We start from the raw sequence: 19,485 nt of genomic DNA on the forward strand, positions 1-19,485 counted from the left end.
CAGACAAACTATGTATTACTCTTCAAAAGTATTTATTACTAAATAAAAATAAAAATTATTTGTTTGCATTTTAATCAATTTTCTTTAGCACCAAAATTCTATAAGATGGAATCTGAGGAATTTTCTTCTATTACATCTTAGCTTAGGAAACCCCATGTCTTATAAAGGGCTGGTAGAAACCCTGCTCAATTATGCTCCTGAGGAAGATGTTATCGTTTAGTATATTGGACAGCAAACAACTTTTATCTTCTTTCCTAAAGAGAAATCCTTTTTTTCTAAGTCTGTTTTAGCAATTTTGGACAATTTAAAAAGATACCCTATAACAAAAGCTGTGTCATAAACAATAGACAGAAATGATAGAGACTTTGTGTTATGGTTTGTTTATTTGTTTGTCACTGGGATAAAATACCTGAAACCTATGACATAAAGTGAGGTTTATTTTTGGCTCATGGTTTCAGTGAGTTCAGTGCATGGCTGACTATCCCTAAAACAGAAACATCATGATTGAAGGCCCTGACAAAGGAAAGCTGCTAGACCCTTAGCAGTTAGGAAGCAGAGAGAAAGGAACTAGGAACAAGAATATACCTTTCCAGGTCCCATCCCTAGTGACCACCTCCTCCAACCAGGGCCTCCCTCCTAAAAGTGCACTGCCTTTCACTGTGAGCTCATGAAGACATGTTAAAGGTTTGGTTCCCAGTGGTACAGTGTTCAAAGATGGGCCTTTGGGGAAATGACAGAGACACTTATTTCATGAGTTCACAGAGTGGTTGGAATGTAGGTTTTAATTGGATGAAGCAGGTCACCAAGGGAATAGCTTTAAAGGGTATGTTTTGTGCTGAATTCCTTTTGCTCTGGATTTTCCCCTATTTCTCTGGCTCCTGGCTGCCATGAGGTGAGCTACTTTGTACCCGTCACGTGCTCTCTGCAGTGGTGTTTTACCTCATCACAGCACAGAAACAGTGGGATCAAGTGACCATGGACTAAAACCTCTTAAACTGTGAGCCAAAATTTTCCCTTTGTGACAGCAATATAAAGCTAATTTAAGACCTTTACAGAACTGTCTCTCAGCAGACTTTCCCTGGTTTATTCAAGGTAAGTTTTCTCAAAAATCTCCATGGCCACTGAGTAATCTATTTGAAAGAGTTTGTGACAAAATCCAGTACATTTGCCTAACAATAGATACAATTAAGATTATCATCAACAGTTCAGGTTTCCTCTTCAAATTTCTGCATTAAACTTCTAACTCAGTTTGAGATTTTAATCTAGATGTAGCAATTACGCAAAGCCCTTCTTCTTCCCAAAGAATCCGTATAAGAAAATTCTGCTATCCAGTAGACTCTCATCCAATTGCTAAAGCTGACATGATTGTTTTCAAGGACCATAGTGGTGTTTTCTTAAATACTTGAAGATATATGACTGAGAATGGTGATGGGGATATATTCACAAGTATTTTTACATAGGAGATGTAGTAACTAGAACCATCTCTAAATGTGTTAACAGATTTTTTAATAAAGTTTTTTTATATAAATGATGATCAAATTGTACCAGAGACTCTTGGAAAAGGGCAGAAAACCTAACATTCTTTTAAATTTATGGTGCATGCACCAATTTGGATAAGCCCACAGGGCATTTCTTGTAGGAGAAGACTGAAAGGATAGTTTGATGATCAAAAGATCATTAATTTTCCTTTCCCTTTTGTACCTAACTGGATTTAAGACATGTTTTTCAAAGGCATTATGCTATTATTCTCTATTTCCTAAAAATTAAACAGTCTCACATACAAACTCTACAAACTCATCTTTTTCTTGTTTTTTTTTTTTTTTATACATAGATTTTTCCATGTAGAACATTCAGGAACAAGGTATTTTTGTGTCATTATAAAACTTAACGAAGATTAATTTGAAAATTCTAGTTTTACTTTTAGGCAGGCTATCCCCTTAGGATGTATCAATCATGCTGACTTGTGCTTACTTTTAGAGAAAAGAAATACTCACCATGTCCAGGAATGGTCCAGATAGAATCTCAAGTTGTCAAAACTGGAATAGATTATTTTCTATTCATTTTTATTGATCATTATATTGAAAGTGAATAGCCTTTGTGGGGAGCCACATTCCCTGATTATATTGCCTTGCCAAGGTATGTAGATGAAGTAAAAGGGGTAGAGCCTGACTGCCAGCTCACTTTAAATAGTTTTATAATTAAAAAGTATGTAATTCTAACATTCAAAGGGTCCAGGACCTAAGAAACTGTACAAACTAATTTCAAGGACCACAGCTGGATGACCAATTACCTGATTGCTAACTGAAAGGGATCAATAGATATAAAGGATTGAAGTTACACTGTAGTCCGTATTTAGCAGGCAACAGGAAAGACTGACCACATAGGAACTCCACCACTACAAGTATATTTTTATGATCACAAATCTGTCACACATTAATAACATCTGCTTCAGAAAAAAAAGTCAAACCCAATCAATGATTTGACTCCAGTTATATTTTTAATGTACTCAGGCAGTTCTTTAAACACCTATGATTTGTTATTTATAGGTCCAACTGGGGTATTATTATTACTTATTCTTAAGCTAAGGCATTTGCACTGAGTTGAACCATCTCTAAACCAGTTGCAAGAGCTCAGGGCATGGTGGGTTAGTTGAGTTCCCTTGAAATCAAACAGTTTTGATTCAGGGACTGTAGTTGAGACAAAGTTTTCCCAAGTAGGATACCTGACAATCTTTCATAAAAACTGACCTATCACTGAGGCCAGAATAGCTCCAATTTTTAATATACCCTTTCCTTTTGACAAGGGAAGCTGTTAAAGACCTTCCTACCTGGCCAGCTATTGCATCCAGAACTCAGTATCAGACCAGAGAGTCACAGTGCCTCTAAGGGATACTGATTGAATTTCCAAAAAGTCTAATAGGAGGTTAATGACTGTTTTCAGAATCAATGCACTTGGTTGCTGTGTCAGAAACACCATGAATTCAGAACCACAAAGGATGTGCCTAAGAAAGGATGTACCTCATTGTCAGAGGTTCTCATTGACTAAAAATAGCCATAGAGACCTGAGTCTTGTGTGAAATAGATGTGGGAGCACCTTTCATAGTTGTAAAGAGCTGAAAGTTTCTCCTTGACTATTATCTGAGCTACTTTTCTTTCATTGCTGAGACAAAATATGTGACTCAAAATTAAGGAAGGAGAAATTTATTTAGCTCGTAGTTTGTGGAGGTTTCAGTCTGGAACCTGCTGGTCTAAGGAGGGTGGAATGCACAGGAGCAACAATGCAAAAGCTGCAAGAGAAAAATGCAGAGGGGAGAGCAAGCCTCTTTTCTTGACTTTATAGCAAGCAGGCTACCAGCCCCCTGCTGCGGGTGCAGCATTCGCACCATCTCTGTGCCCTGCTCTTGCACAGAATGAGGATTTTTATAATGTGAAGACCCTCGGCCCTGCTGAGTAGCTCCATTAAACTTCTAACCTTTTCATGTTGACACAGTGTGTCAACCATTGCAACTCTGAAGATGACAGACCACTGTGCATTTACCTAGCTGGTCCCAAAAACGTGACTAGCCCTAACCCTAACCCTAACCCTAACCCTAACCCTAACCCTAACCCTAACCCTAGCCCTAACTCACAGTTTTGCACACTGAATTGGTTTATAAGATCACATTCAGAAACCTTAGTTCCATGCTCCACTGTGAGCCTTGTCCAAGTGTCATCCATTGAATCCATGCCTCTGTCTGTACCCAGTGAGTCTTGTTGGACAGTGCCCTTTGTGATGAAGGGAAATATTTTTCTGTCTTCTCAGGCTAATAGCTGTGCAAATGCTCTTGAAGAGATAGGAAAAATATCTATTCACAGAATCTGCAAATGTGGAAGACCCAAGGAGAATTGTCTCCAGTCATTAAGTATCTTTTACAAATATAATGAACCTCTGAAATGGTGATGAATAGGATGTTTTCTTGATTCTTGAACCCACATTAAATTGTACTGTTTAGAAAATAATTTGAGCAACAATTTTAGCAAACCTAGATCTCAATCACAGGAGAGAATTCTTGCTACTTTTTCATAAAATATTTATATTTAGACAGTAAATATGTATAATAACATGTATGTAGTCTGACATAGCACAGTGATCTACATGAGCAGTATTAGATATCATGAAAAATTTTGCATGTAGGCATATTAGTATCTGTTTTCTAATAGTCTTGTTTTTTAGTTTCTCAAAGTTGAATTATAGCAGAATAATTTTTTCTGTGGTCAAAAGCCAAATGTTCGTATATCTAATGATGTGTATCTAATGTTTAGCCACCAACATACAGTTACAAATGTATCTAAGTTTATTTTCAACGTATAAGCAAATATAGTAGTAGTTTTCTAGTACCAGGATGACTTCAGAGCTAAAGAATATCCAAATGAAGCCTTTCTTAGAAATAACTAAAATTCATATAAATATGCAGTGCTGTGCATAACTTACAAATATACATTCTAAAAACAGTGTTATGTTTATAACTTTGGCCACTTTCTCCTAATATTTTGAAAGTTTATTTCCCTCACTGTACCAGGTAATGCCAAATATTCTTGATATTAATAAATTTTTATTCATATGAATCAATGTTGGTAATATATTTTGGTTATGACTATAATTACTAAAAGCACCTTTAGCACTTTCTATTAAGTCTCATTTTTTTGTACTTCTAGAAATACAAAGAATCATTAACAAATTACTCTGGCATCCTATAGAAAATACATGACCTTACAGTCAAATAATAAAAAGCCTTTTCCAAGTGTTCTGTACTTTTAAATATCACTTTTTTAAAAAGCGTTTTTTCCAGAATATATGTAGGCTTTTCAGGTAAAAACAGTCCTTTCACATCTGTCTGATAAGACAAAGAGGTCACTGTTCTGTCGGAGACCTTGTCCTGCTACAAGAGAAAATGGCTACATTTTCAGGGAACAGAAAAATGAAATGGTTTGGCAGTGTTTTGAGTGGGGGAAGCAGTAATTGTCCATATGAAAATCAGTAAAAGTCGGGCTCCTTGCCGACCACCATGGTCCCTGGCTGTCCACTGCCTTTTGTGTTGCTCTGTCTTTCACAGCTTCTGTTCACTGTAGCGCTTTGCATCGGAGTGAGAATACTAATCTGATCATAGCTGATGTGTGGTGGCCCTTGATCCTCCCCAGAGGATCTGCATTTTTCTTTGTCATTCAAAACAATTTAGAATTCTGAGTCCTGAATCTTGTTGTCATTTTGTATCAAATAGCAATTCTTTTTTTTAACCCATCCCTCATCAAATGTGTGCATTACCCATTATAAACAAAAAAGACCATTTTGTCATATAAGTCAATGGGAGTTTGCTGAATTCCTGGCATGATTTAAGAAGCAGTTAACAGAGCAGCTTAAATATATCCTACATAAAAATATAACGTTTTTTAAATTGACTTTTCCATAAGAATCAAAGCAAGTGCCCTCTATCTCAACTCTTTCATTTAAAAATCTGACATCTCTTCCTTCCCTTTACTGTAGTGCCCCACCCCTGAACTATAGCCACTGTTTCTACACAGCTGTTTCTTTGTTTTTTTGTTTTTTTTTTTAATTTTAAAGAGGATAAAACCAAGGAAAATAAAACAGGATAAAGCCAATCAAAATAAACCAGTAAAAATGATAAAGTACTTCAAAACTTTATGAAATCAACAATAGTTACCATAATGCCTTTTGTTGTCTTCAAAATAGCTGCAGATACCTTTAGACATAGTAAATATCAAACAGAACAGAATAGAATGGAAACAATAAATTAGAACAATGAATGCAACAAAGGACTTGCAAACAAGCCAAAAGTAAATCCAAAATGGCTACTATAATATGTCTTGCTATATTGTAAATAGCTGTTCATGCCATCAGATAATCAAAACAAAAGAGAATAAACCCAACTCAACAAAACCATGGCGTCCAGGAAGGGATCACTTCCTGGTGAGGCCTGGTTCTCTCCCTCTGCAGTCCATGAGTGGTGCTGACTCATGGAGAAAGGCTTGGATCTGGCTGTCCCCACTCTGGCAGCGGCCTGCACATGGCACAGTTTTCAGGAGGGAGGGTCACCTCATGGTGAGGCCTGGTTCTTTCCCTCCCTGCATAGCCATTTTTAAACTTCGTATTTCTCTGTAATAATTAGGAGAAACACTAATGGACCTCATGAGAGAGCTGCTTCTCTCTCTCTCTTTTCAGTAATATTCCATCTAGAACTACTGACATATTAAGTTTTTTAACTGACAAAACTGCTTATTATGTACAACATGATTGTTTGAAATATGCAATTTGGAATGGATAAATCAAGCTTATTATCATATATGGTACATCAACTCTTATTCATGTTTTGAGATAACAATGCTTAGAACTACTCTTGGCAAATTTCAAGAATATAATACAGTTATGAACTAGAGCTGCCATGTTATACAATAGGTCTTCTGAACTCATTTTTCCTGCCTGATAAACAGCAATATTTCACCAGATATGTCCGTAGCACAGATATAATAATCTCGGCCTTGAAGAATCTGACAGAATACTTAGCAGTTGTGTAAAGGTACCTTAGTGGCATGATATTCCAATAACACTAACTTGATGGGATTTCCTAAGACTGAGTGCCCTGGGTAAATGTCTTTCATTGCACTACTTGGTAGTAGTCAGAATGTCTTACTTGTATCTTTCCCAGGCATTTTCAAAAGCAGCCAAGACATTGCAACTATGTACATATACTGCAGAAACTTTGTATTGCCTCAAAATATATTTCATTCTAGTTTTAAAGTAAAAATACATTTATCTACTTTATAATTCTTTTAAAAAATGAATTAGTCACTTCTCTGAACATCTCATTTTTATAAAGATAAAAAACCCTGTAGAACCACAAAGTTTACTGTAAGTTATATCACATACTGCAATTAAACAAATATCATATAATTACACCTTTTTTCCCCAATACTAGAGATTGAATTCAGGGTCTCCACTATAAGCCATATCCCTATCCCATTTTAATTTTTTTTTGAAATAGATTCCCACTAACTTATTAAATTGGCCAAGCTGGGCTTTACTTACAATCTTCCTGCTTCAGGCCTCTGAGAGTTCTAGGGTTGTAGGCATATGCCATTTTACTCAGGTCAGATAACTGAATTTTAAATATATAACACTATTATAATTAGTATATTTTCACTGTCAAAGAATAAAATAAACTTGGAAATTTTATAAATGAAACAAAAATGTTTCCTAGTGGAAAGGAAATTTTTAAAAATTCAAATTTAAGACGTATAAATTTATTATTTTTCATTCAAACAATTGAAATATAGAATAGTGATTTTCTTCCCATTCATACAGAGGATTTCTGAATTTTGCAGAAAACATAAGCAAGGGCTAAAATATGTACAGTGCTCAAAGAAAATCTGATACTAGCATGAATTTTCAATAATAATGTTTGGTAGAAAGATATGATAATTTGCATGTGAGGGGTCAAAGGATGATTTCCTTTGATTACACCTAGATTCGGCTCAAAGTCATGGTTATAAACAAATGGTTCCACACATAGGACAATCTGTACCTCATTTTTTAGAGCACTCAGCACTCAAGTTTTCACTTTATCCAAAGTCTGGGTATGAAATTCGTCTCCCACTTTTCAGTGTGTTTGCCTTGCACAGATGCAGATCCTCTTCCACTAGCAAGTAGCAAATTTCCTGTACATGAAAATTTTGTTATGCTTTGTCTGCATTGGTAGTGAATAAGACAATTTAAAGGAAACTGTCTAAAAGTTACCCAAGCTAAGTTTTGTACATTTGAATGTTATTATTTGTACAGGCTGCATTAGAAAGAGAATGGCTAACTTTAGATTCCACTCGCTTCCCTTCACAAACACTGCTGCTCTCCAACCAGCTGCACCGGCCAAAGGTAACATGTCATGGAAACTTCTGAGAGCTCCATCTTTGCTCGTTTCTTAGGGTTATGCTATGCCGCAGTGATTAATAATACAATTTATTGACTTGAAAAACATAATTACTTTTAGAATCCTTTGACTTCCTCCTCCTTCCCAGATGTAATATTTCATGTAACTTTTCTTTCATTTGTTCCTAATTTTTTTTTTTTTATTTTGGATTTCTTTCAACACTTTATTTCACAGTAGCAAAGAAAAAAAAAGAAAGAAAATGATATGCTTCAGCTGCATATCTGGCAGTGGACTACCCTCACTAGTTGACAGCAGTTTAAAAATACAAAAATATGCTATTAGAGGGCAACAGCTGAAGATTCTCAGTCAGAGGTCAATGGACTGCAATCTCTGTTATTTATTTGATAATCTTTGAAGTTTTTGTTTTCCAAGATTTTTAAGATCTTTGCAGTTAATCATTTTTGTATATAGTGTTGTGAGCTATTCCAAAATGTGTGTTCTCCACCATTGTAATGAAAGATATGTGTTTATTCCAGAACTTTTAATTGATTAAAATGTTTAATTTTTAATGAGGCTACATAGTAATATGTACATAAAAACATAAATGCTAGCATACTCTAACTTAATGCATATTTATATTTTTTTGAAAAAGATGCTTGGAACCTTAAAATATGATGATACTTCACTTAATTTACCAAACCATCGAGCTCAAGCATGGATGTGTAATGAAAAAGAAAATTTGTTCTCATCAGTACACACACATTTAAATAGCAGGTAAGCTAACAGACTTAGGGCATCAGCCTGTGAATGACACAAATATGATATTCCTCCCACAAGTAGTACAATTAAGAAAAACAAGTGTGAATTTACTTGTTTTGAAGATGCAACAATGTTTAATGTTTAAAATCATGCCTTTGAGATTTTACAGTGAGAAAAGTATGCAAGGTGCATCAAAACAATGGCAAAACTTATGTGATGGTGAAATATTGTAATTAACTGTTGTAAGCAAGTGGATATTTATGGCTTTATAGGTAGAGATAACGACTGGAACAAAATTCCCAGTGTCGCATTACTTTTGCAAAAGGATTGAAATATGCTTTAAGTAATTGAAATGTAAACATTTTAAATTAATGACAGACTTTTATTACTTTTCAAGATAAAGTTTTCCTCCAACTTAAATGGATTTTGTTTCCAAGTTTGCAACAACCTAAGCAGCTTTTAGCTTTAAATAGTGCTGATATACGTGTGCTGATTCATTTAAAAGTCATGTATTTCCGTTGCCAGATCAGAAAATAGAACATTATCCTGGACACCTGAATCAAAAACCAGTAGAAAGAGTTTACTACAATCTGAAAAAGAAGAAAAAATTTCAGAAGAATGGTATGTGGTCTGTTTTACCCTAAAAATTATAAGAAATTCAAAGACTTACAAATATCCAAGGCATATATTTTTCAGGATTCAAGAGTGCTTTTCTTTTGATTTCTAAGAAACTAACCATCTACTTAAATTGCAAGTTTCATGAATTGAATAAAATTAATTTTGATGTGATATAATTCACATATATATTTATATATGTATACATAACTAAATGTCGTCTGCATTTTTTGCCTTATTAAATTTATCTTTTCATAGGGGTTTTAAGGATATTTCTACTGCTCAGCAAATGCTAAAGAGGGCACATAAAATGAAATCAAAGAAATTAAAGAAAAATTTAGGTGAGTAATTAAGGGTCTTTGACTAGTAACTTTTTGTCATATTAAAAATGAATTCTTTTAAAGTATATTTTCTAAATTATATTTAGTAAGGACAGAAATGAATGCACAGATGAATATTTAAGATAATGATGGAAAAAGTAAAGTTGAGAAAATTATGCTATTACTATGTTTATTACACTCAAATATTCTCTGTTATTTTTCCTCTATTTTTGTACAGTTTGCTGGTGTTTATTCTGTTGTGCAGTAAGAATTATCATTTCATTTCTTTCTAAACTGATTCATTTTGGAGAATGTTGATTCAAAAGAAGACCTGCTTCATACATGTGCTTATTCCTTTGCATGATTTTAAATTGTTTGATTATTCAATAAATTGTACATATATCACTCTCGTAGATTTTAGCTAAGAGTATTTCACAACTTGATACATTGGAAAACAATAATAATTCATGTGTTTTATGATTCTGAAGAACTTAGGAAACATAGGGGTCTTTTCTTCTATCTTCTTTGCTAAGCTACTCTTTGAATTTTCTTTGGAGAATTAATTATTTTAAATAGTTACTTAATATGTGGAAGAGTTTAAGAATATGTGGGAAAGAAATAGCAAATTATCATTCTATATCTTTTTATCTAAAGCCATTTGAAATTGCTTACATATTACGTACTTTCCTCTTCTCCATTTTATAAAGTCATGAACTCTTAGACTCAACGTAAGTCTTAGGACATTATAAAAAACTGCAGTTTTATCACAGAATAAAGCTGGATTTACTCTGGAATTATACTTCATATAAGTATACAAATAATATTCAAAAATTATTTTTATCCTTAATGATTTTTCTATTTATTATTTAAATTAGTAATGTAGTAGAATTTCATTCTACTGAAAAATTTTATGCTTATTTTATCTTATAAATAGAAATAAAGGTAACCAAAAGACTTTGATTTCCAAGGAATAACTGGTACCTGGCAGTGCATGCCTGCGTAGCCATTGCTAAGTTTCTAGGAAGTCAGTATTATTTGAAAACTGTACAACTTTCTCTTCTTGATGCTAGTGACACCTTAGGTTATACTTACGTCTTTGTGAGTAAATACAATTGTTTTTGTTTACTAAGAATTTCTCAGATTGCAAATATTGAAATCTTAACCATTCTTAAAGAAACTACAAATAGATATTGTCCTTTTAAATTTATCTTTGTCAGTCAGGACTATAGCTCAGTGGCTCAGCACCTGCCTGGCAAGCACAAGGTCCTGAGTTTGATTCCCAGCACTAAATAACTAAATAAATAAATGTTTGCCTCCTGCAGTCTTGCCTTGTAAAGTTCTATTGCATCACCCAGGATCCTGGAAACCAAAGGTTCTGTGAGGTTATCACAGTGAAATTTAACTCCAATCCCTCCCAGCAAGAAACTTAACTGTGAGGATGTAAAATCTAGACCAGGAAGACAGGGTAATTTGATAAACTCCTTCACTGTTTCAGTGTATGTTTCTACCCATCTTGTGAAGTTTCCAAAAAACATACTTTGTTTTGAAAATGGTAAAACTTTCTGAAGCTCCCGGGGTAAGTTCATTGTCAAAATAGCAATTAAGAACTGATTCAGCCAATGTTCAACCAATAATTGTGTCCAACTTCATTCATATTTTTTCTATATTACTTTAAGGAAACATCTTTATCATCTTTATAGTGATCTCCTATAGTTAGAAATAAAGAAAAGTTTATCTTTTCAAACTTACCATATGAAATTGACTTCATAAATATATAAATCTTTCTTGTTAATTCTTGTAACTAAAGGCTTATATAATGTTGGTTGTTTTTTGATACTTCTGTATAGTAAATATGTTTTAGCAAATGGTTTAGTAAGCAATTTATGCTTACATATAGATAATCATAGCTTCACTGAGATAAAATCAGGCATAAAGTAAGCTTTTTATCAGTCACAAGGGGGCATGTTAGGGTAACAAATAAAAAGGAACAGCCAGTAATCCCACTCAACAGTTGTTTCTAATTTTAAAACAGTGGTCGTTAAGTATGCCCTGTTCGATAAAAATTCTAAATGGTCACTGAATAGTTTTAGTTATATAATTGTAATCCAGATTGTTTTGTCATTATTGTAAGATTTTGAATTTCTGTTTCACTGTTGTTTTATCAAAATAACATTAGATTAATAGAACAAATTTCAATTGTGAATACTTCGGTCTGAAGTTTAATCATGACTTTTATGCTCACCTTGATGTTTACTTTACTCTTGATTCACAACATATAAACAAATCAGAAATTTTAAGGAAAAAGTAAAGTAAAAAAAAAAAAAGAAAGAAAGAAAGAAAGAAAATCAAAGGAATCCTTTCCAGTTATCATATCACATTTATTTATTAGGTCGATGATATATCACATCACATTCACTTATTAGGACAATGGTATAGCACTTACATCATTTTGTCTGTAAGACTCTGGACCTGGAGTTTTCTTTTTGGAGAAACAAACATTTTCCTCTACCTTTTTAGTAATTTTACAATTCATTCAGCATGTGCTATGCCATTACTTTACCTGAATAAAACAATAGGCATTATTTTAAATTTTTATTCACTGATTTGGTAAACTTAAGTTTTAAATATTTAGATTCAGTTGAAACATTTACTAGTGAGTTTCAAGTCATTAGTAAACCAGTAAAATGTACTTTGTGTACATTTTTATCTGGCCAAGTTGCCAGCTCGAAATTTTCCCACCACCAGAGGACAGTATTGTCCATAAAACTGCTGACAGCAGCCGGCTGGGCTTGGGTCAGCAGGGAAGTCGGGGGAAGAATGTCAGAGAACAGAACTTAATCAAAAGGAGCAAACTGTGTCTTACATTCTGACAAAGCAGTGGCTTTCAGATGCAGAGTGTGGAAGCTTTCTTTCAGATTCAAATTGCTATAAGCAAAACTTAGGATAAGTTGCTCAGTATCAAACGTTGAATAATTTGTTTCTTTACATGTGTATCTTTTATTTTTATTAATCCAAGAGTATAAATGAACGATATTTTGTATAAGATTAAAATGCAAATAAGACAGAAAAGTGGTGTTCAATTAATTTACGAGAAAAGGATACGATGGGATGGGAGCAGTTACAGAAAGAGAAAGGAAGAATATTGCTGAAGGAGTTAAACAATAAACAAGGAAATGAGGGAGTATACAGGATTATTGGGGACTCTTGATGACTTCTGTTAGCATCGGGAAGCCATCTACGTAAGAGAGGGGGAGAAGAAGGAGAAGGGAGGGAAGAGGAATTATTGGAAGCCACAGGATGAAGTCTAAAATTGTTAGGAGTTATCATGAGTTACTCAGTTTATGTTTGGATTACGGTTGTTGTTTTTCGCAGTAAGCAAGTAATTGCTTTTCCCCTCATGATTGACATAAGCTTGAACCAATAATGACTGGTCTTGTTTTTGTGGGTTGTTTGTTTGTTTGTTTTTACTGTTCCCTTGTGTATGACAGTAATTTAAGAATTTAGTTAACTGCATTTGGGATTTAGCTGAAACGAAGGAAAATCTAGAATTCAGTAATGCAGGGGAGAATAGCATGTGTAAAGTGAGAGTTGCAGTTTTATTGAAAACATGCAAGGTCAATAACCCAGGGGTAGTGACCAGTCTTGGTAGCAAGGCTGAGATGAGCTGGATGAGGCAAAGGGTGGTGCGTGGTTTTGCTATGGAGCAGTTCTCAGAGAGGATGAGGTCAGAGTGGAGAAATTTTGGTGCAGAGGGGCTGGTAAAAAGTTTAATTACTAAGGACAAAGTATACAAATATAATATGGCTTTCTGACATTTATCACACTTATGCATACAACATTTAAAATATCATGAGTAAAGAAATAAAAGAACATTAGATAGACATTCTATGAATAACTGTGAACTGATCGAACAACAAATTAAATAAACATTACTAATACGTATTTGACAGTTTGTATGTATGTGACTGTAGTTTCTTAATTCTCTGTTTCTTGGGGAATTTAAATGAGTTAATAATGTGCCTTTTAAAATAGTAACATACAAAAATAGGTAATGCCAAATTTTTATATATAAAAAAACTGAAAATAAAAGTGAAATAAAATTCACATTTTAGAAGCTGAAAAGAATTATAAGCATGATAAAATGCTGCCTATCACAAACATTGTTACTTAAATGAGATGATGTATATAAAGTGTCACATACAGCTGAGGTATGTAACAGGAACTTGGTTTACTTACTTAGAGAGTTCGTGAAATACTTTGTAAAAGTGTTTTTAAAAGCTATTCCTGACACTGAACAAGCTGCACTAAAAAATAAAAAGGTTTAAAAAAAAAAAAAAACAGAAAAAGATACCATGAACCTCTGTTGATGAACACAGAGGAGTAAACTTAGTGTACAAAATTGACCTTACAATGTGTTAAAACTGTGTCATAACTGTGCTCTAAAACACCCTGATCTCCTAGCTTTCTTGATAATTTTTGTTTTGGTTTTGAGTACAATAATTCTGTCCTATTCACAGTGTTATTTCTAGGAATTAGCGAAATGAAGTGAGTTTTCCCCACATCTTAAATTATTGTGATTATTTCTTCTTACCATTATCCCTTTGCTATTTGAATTGTTTTAAATCGATTTAAGGTGATGCAATCAGAATGAATAAAGGATATTTATAATATAGTGATATTTATGAGCTCTTGAGGAATAAAATTATGTTGTTGAATAAGTTGAGCTGGACAAGTCTTGTAAATATTTTATATATATTAAATTGTTTGATCTTGATTGTATGAGCAAAGTAGTATTTTCATCCACTTTATATGTTAAGAAAACAAGTCATTGAGAGGTGACTATTTGCCAAAAAAATGCCAAAGAATATATATCCCTAGATTTATTTCTGTATGGTATATTGATTAAAAAGCAATGCAACTATAGATTCATCTATTTTTTATATATCTCTTCTTATAAAAAGATGCATTGTGCAAAAATATAATAAATTGGAAATATTAACCTTGTTTATCATGTAATTATATGTCTATTAGAATCTATTTGTTAAATGGAAACACTTATATGGGCAAGAGATTGGATGCTTTGCACATTATTTTTAAATTCCCCATAATACTTTAAGGTCAGTGTAATGTCTGATGGACAGAGGTAATGGCAAAGAGGGAAAGTACTTTGTTCAAACTCATACAAATGATAAAATAAGAACAAGAACCAAAGTGGGTTCTGTACAATTGTTTTGTTATTGCTCAGAAAATTCACAGCTGCAATATAACAGCCAGAACAGAAAAGGAGCAGCAGGATGGTTGTAAGGTATTGCAGCAGATTGTGACATACCGCAGATTGTAATCCCATGGAAATTTGTCTTTTGCGATGAAATAATTCCAATTTTGGATATACCAGTATTTCCAGTAAATGTTTTAGATGATTATATAATACTTTATGAAATATGTATAACAAGTTTAATTTTTATTGATAGTTCATATTGAATTAACATAGAAACATTTAACTATTGTACCACCTTACATTACATATACATATGCATGTATCCAAATATTGACTTGTATTTTTCCTAATCTTGAGAGGTTTAATATCTGTGAGACATGTAAATCATATGTTGAAAGAATAAATTATTAGCTTTCTAATTCTGGAACTGCAACTGCTACTCATTTTGTTTCTCTATGTTCTTTAAAAAGTATGATACACTTGCATCTAATTAAAATATGTAATTGCTAATTATAACTTAAACAATTATTCTGTTTAGCATATTCAATTCTATTACACTAGATATTCATCAAAGATTCCTAAATTCTCTTCCTTTTTGCTAGATGCCATAAGATACTAAGAAAACCTATACTCCTCTGAGTTGTGCTTTTATGTTACACTGTTAATGCATAGTTCTCCTCTTTTTATTCCTTCCCCCGTACTTAAATCATTACCTTCTTTTCTTTTAGTTCTTGAGCAAAATGCAGCAATACCAAATCCCAATTTCATGTTTTGTGCAGAAATTTATTACCAATAAGAAATTAAAGTGCCCATTATTCACAGTCATCTTATTTGTCAAGGCAATAGATTTAGATACTTCTGGCTTTAAAAATTATAGATAATTTATTCATCTTTGTCACAATACATTTGGGAAGAAGAAAAGCTATTATTTTGTGTAATAAGTGATTGAAAGTAATCTTTTTCTATTTGCTCTCATCCCATGAACTTTCTTGTTTCCGTCTCCTGTATTTTCATATTCTAGAGGAGAAAAAGCAGTTATACAGTTTCTCGTGTAATACCTTCCAACTCCTTATGCATTTACTGAAATTTTGCCAATTCCATAAAATATTATTAATTTAAGAAAGGAGCTAAGATAATAAATGTTAAAAATATCTTCACAAATTAAGGTCATAACTAGATAATTCACATATATTTTTAAAAATATTATTAATATCTCTTTCCTTATACTAAGCATTGGCTAGATGTTTAATCTTACAACCAAGAATATATGCACATAGTGATAAAATAACATCATCAATTTCATAAAGCCCTAAAGAAGTGTATTCTTAATACTACCATAAAAGATACATATGGTAAGATCAAAAAAAGAATGACCCAGAACTGATCATCACTTTTGTCTTTCTCTTTTTATCTAGATCCTATTGTACGCCTAGCATTATTCAAAAACAGTGAAAATAAAGTTTCTCTTACAAAATCATCAAAGAATGTACATACCAGAAGAAATGGTCACTCTGAAGGTATGGTTTAATAATGGATACAAAAAAAGATAAGATTGTACACATTGCATTCAAAATTCACGTTAAATCTTCAATAACCCATACAATGCACAAATGAAAAATATAAGAAAAGTCAGACTATAGACCCCAGGGTGGTAGTGCACACATGGAAGCTGAGACAGGCTTGTCATGAGTTTGAATCCCACCTGGGCTAAATAGTAAGTTCAAGGCCAGTCTCAATTACATAGTGAAAATCTGTCTTTAAAAAAAAAAAAGGAATAAAGGGCAAATATAGCCCTTAGAGCTAAAATACTAATTGTATTGTATTGATATATTTATGTGGAATTTAGTGTTTGTATTCATGCTTATGCAAATTTTAAATTGTTTGTAAATTTTTGTGAAAGTTTCATAATGCTTTAGTACCACTATTAGAAATGTTATTTACATATCACAGTGAAAGATAATATTAGCTTATATTAGTAGAATATAATTTTAAAATGATGGCCACATTTTAAAATGATATTTCAATAGGTGTACTTTGCTGGTAATATATAGGATATGCAAAAGTTGCATTAAATGCTCTAAGTAACACTCTAGAATTTTAAATTTTTTACAATATTTAAAGGTTGCCCAACTCACTTTTATAGTGAAGGACTAATATATCTAGATGACAGATAATATTTCAAATTTTTACATTCCAAAGCTATAGACTTTCATTATTAAATAGAAAAATATAAGTGCTATTTTGTGGCAAACATAACTTAAAATAAATTTGCCATTTCCTTTCTATGTATTATTAAAATTTTTAAAGATTTACCTATACTTTCGCATAGTAACTTCTAATAGAAAGAAGAAAGTCAAATATACTTGAATGGAAATGAACTATTTAGGAATGTCAATATTTTATCCTCTGTAAATTTTAAATAAATCTTATGATTGCAGAGAGATACATTTTAATTTGCCTTTCTGTTTTAGTTTATTTCAAATTAAAGAAAAGTTTAGTAACTATTGAATTTATTCTTTCATAAAAATAAGCTACTAAAATATGTAGGAATAGAATACATGGAATCAAGAATTTTATTTAATGTCCATAGCAATGAGCACATATATAGACAGATAAAGCATATGTGCACCACATTATTGAAATTATTGGATCAATAGGTGGGAGCATGCCAAGGTTTGTTTTCCATTCTACTTTTTAAATATTTAACAATTTCCATAACATAACATTTTAAAACCTGGTGTTCCTTGAACATGTCAAATCTCAATATTATTTTAAAATGTGTATGAGTTAATATTTTTTAGAATTAATGCATAGTGAAGGTTGAGTTTTAATCAAAATGTCTTTCCTTGTTGCAATCTTACCTTCATCCTTCCAGTTTTTAAAAGGAAAAGTAGAATTTCTGCTGATATAAGTGACAATTTGACAGGTATCACCTGCTAATTAGGAACTTGCTACCTGTTAAATAACACTTAAGAAAGAAATGGCTAGTGAAGAAATAATTTAGACATCTTCTAAAACTGAGAATTTCAACAGTTAACAGATTTAAATTTGGCTCACTGACTGTGTGTGTGTGTGTGTGTGTGTGTGTTTATAGTAAGGTAAATATCTCAGAATTAGACAGAACTTTATACTGACACGTTCTACTGTGTATTCCCATGTTCTATGAACTATGAAGTTATGTTACCTTCTAGAATAATACAATATGTATGTTCACAGTTACTAAATTGTGCACTAAATTAAAATGTGCTAAGAATAGTTCAAAATCATGATAAAGTGACTTGGAGAACATGGAACATTTTTACATACACTTAGTGTTTTTATTTTCTCTTCCCTATGTGAAAATGTTTTTTACTGTTTTGCTTTGTCATCTTGTTTTGGTTTGATTCTTTTGCAACTTCAAATGTAATGGACATTTCATTTACTTCACTGAATGAAATCCACGTGGATACCAGGTTTTCTAGTTACTGACAGTCACTTGAAGACTTTAAAAATGAAATACACTTTTCAAAAACTGTTCTATATGGAATTCCCCCAAATTATTATGTTTACTTTTACCTTTTTTTCCTCCTTAAGAGGAAAAGAGTGACATTAACTAATTTGCTGATTGGTGGGACCCTTAACAGGCCTTTGAGTAACTCACCTCCTAGGTTCTGGCTCTTTTTGGATGTCAGGAGGACATTTCCAAGACAGCTGCCTAAAGAATACCAGCTCCCTAGTAGAGGGTGCTTTGGGAAACCAACTCTTTTGAAATGCAAATGAATTATTACAGAACATACTTTTTAGAATACAACTCAGTGAATCTGAGTCACATAACTATCATCCTTATCTACACACAATTTTAGAATATTAGAAGAACTTACGTTACCATAAGAATATCAGGGCATCTGACTTCAAATGGGAGTAAATCAAAGTTAATTTTTCTATAGGTTCTGATTAAATGACTTCATGTAGAATTGTATCTCATTATAGTGTCATGCCAGCATTTATATAACTTCCTTAGTTTTGTTGAAATGAAATTGGAGTATTGAGTATTGCTTTTCCATTCATTTTATAGTGATATTTTATGAATTAGGAAAAAAAACCCCACTAAGTTAAAATGCTTTCTTTCTCCACTGTGCAGTAGTGACCACGTAATACTCCCATGATTCTTGCCAAAGATACTAAAATTCTTCCATTTTTATTGTGGTCTTTTTCTGGATATTAATAGCAAGATTAAAAAAAATGGTGGCTATCTCTGCTGGTCAAGGATGAAAATATATTTAAGAAATATATGATATAAAATATTAAGTAAGTAAAACCTGTCATTTTAGTAACCTATGTGTAACAAGGTATTTTTCTATGTCTCCATGTTTGGAAGTGTGGAAAACTTTTAACTTTCACCCTACTCAACACTGAGGAATGTTTGACCACCGTTGGCCCCATGATCCATGTGTTAGATATCGGTTCTTCTTCTAAAACTTCTAAATTTCAACAGTTAACAGATTTAACCGTGGCTCAGTGTGTGTGTGTGTGTGTGTGTGTGTGTGTGTGTGTGTTTATAATAAGGTACATATCTTACGATTGTTATCACCTATAACTGGTAACTGGTTCTTGAATTTAAATAACTGTATTTGTCTTAACATTTCAAACATTTCCTTATTTGTTGCCTAATTACCCCT

The 19,485-nt window shown here is 32.6% G+C and overlaps 1 protein-coding gene across 6 annotated transcripts in view; it reads left to right on the plus strand.

Moving 5' to 3' along the window:
- LOC100732229 (ALX homeobox protein 1) overlaps positions 1–19,485 on the plus strand; it is a 233,469-nt gene that overhangs the window by 100,076 nt on the left and 113,908 nt on the right. For 5 of the 6 annotated variants that reach the window (XM_063255230.1, XM_063255233.1, XM_063255236.1 and 2 more), the window contains 5 exons: positions 7,831–7,920; positions 8,568–8,689; positions 9,200–9,295; positions 9,548–9,630; positions 16,243–16,344. In XM_063255230.1, the coding sequence (XP_063111300.1) occupies positions 7,831–7,920; positions 8,568–8,689; positions 9,200–9,295; positions 9,548–9,630; positions 16,243–16,344 (493 nt within the window). The remainder of the gene's footprint in view (positions 1–7,830; positions 7,921–8,567; positions 8,690–9,199; positions 9,296–9,547; positions 9,631–16,242; positions 16,345–19,485) is intronic. The other variant, XM_063255232.1, reaches the window with a different exon arrangement.

This window comes from Cavia porcellus, unplaced genomic scaffold, assembly GCF_034190915.1.
Source record: "Cavia porcellus strain 051 isolate PalLab524CR breed Dunkin Hartley unplaced genomic scaffold, mCavPor4.1 scaffold_8, whole genome shotgun sequence".
Classification (NCBI taxonomy): domain Eukaryota; kingdom Metazoa; phylum Chordata; class Mammalia; order Rodentia; family Caviidae; genus Cavia; species Cavia porcellus.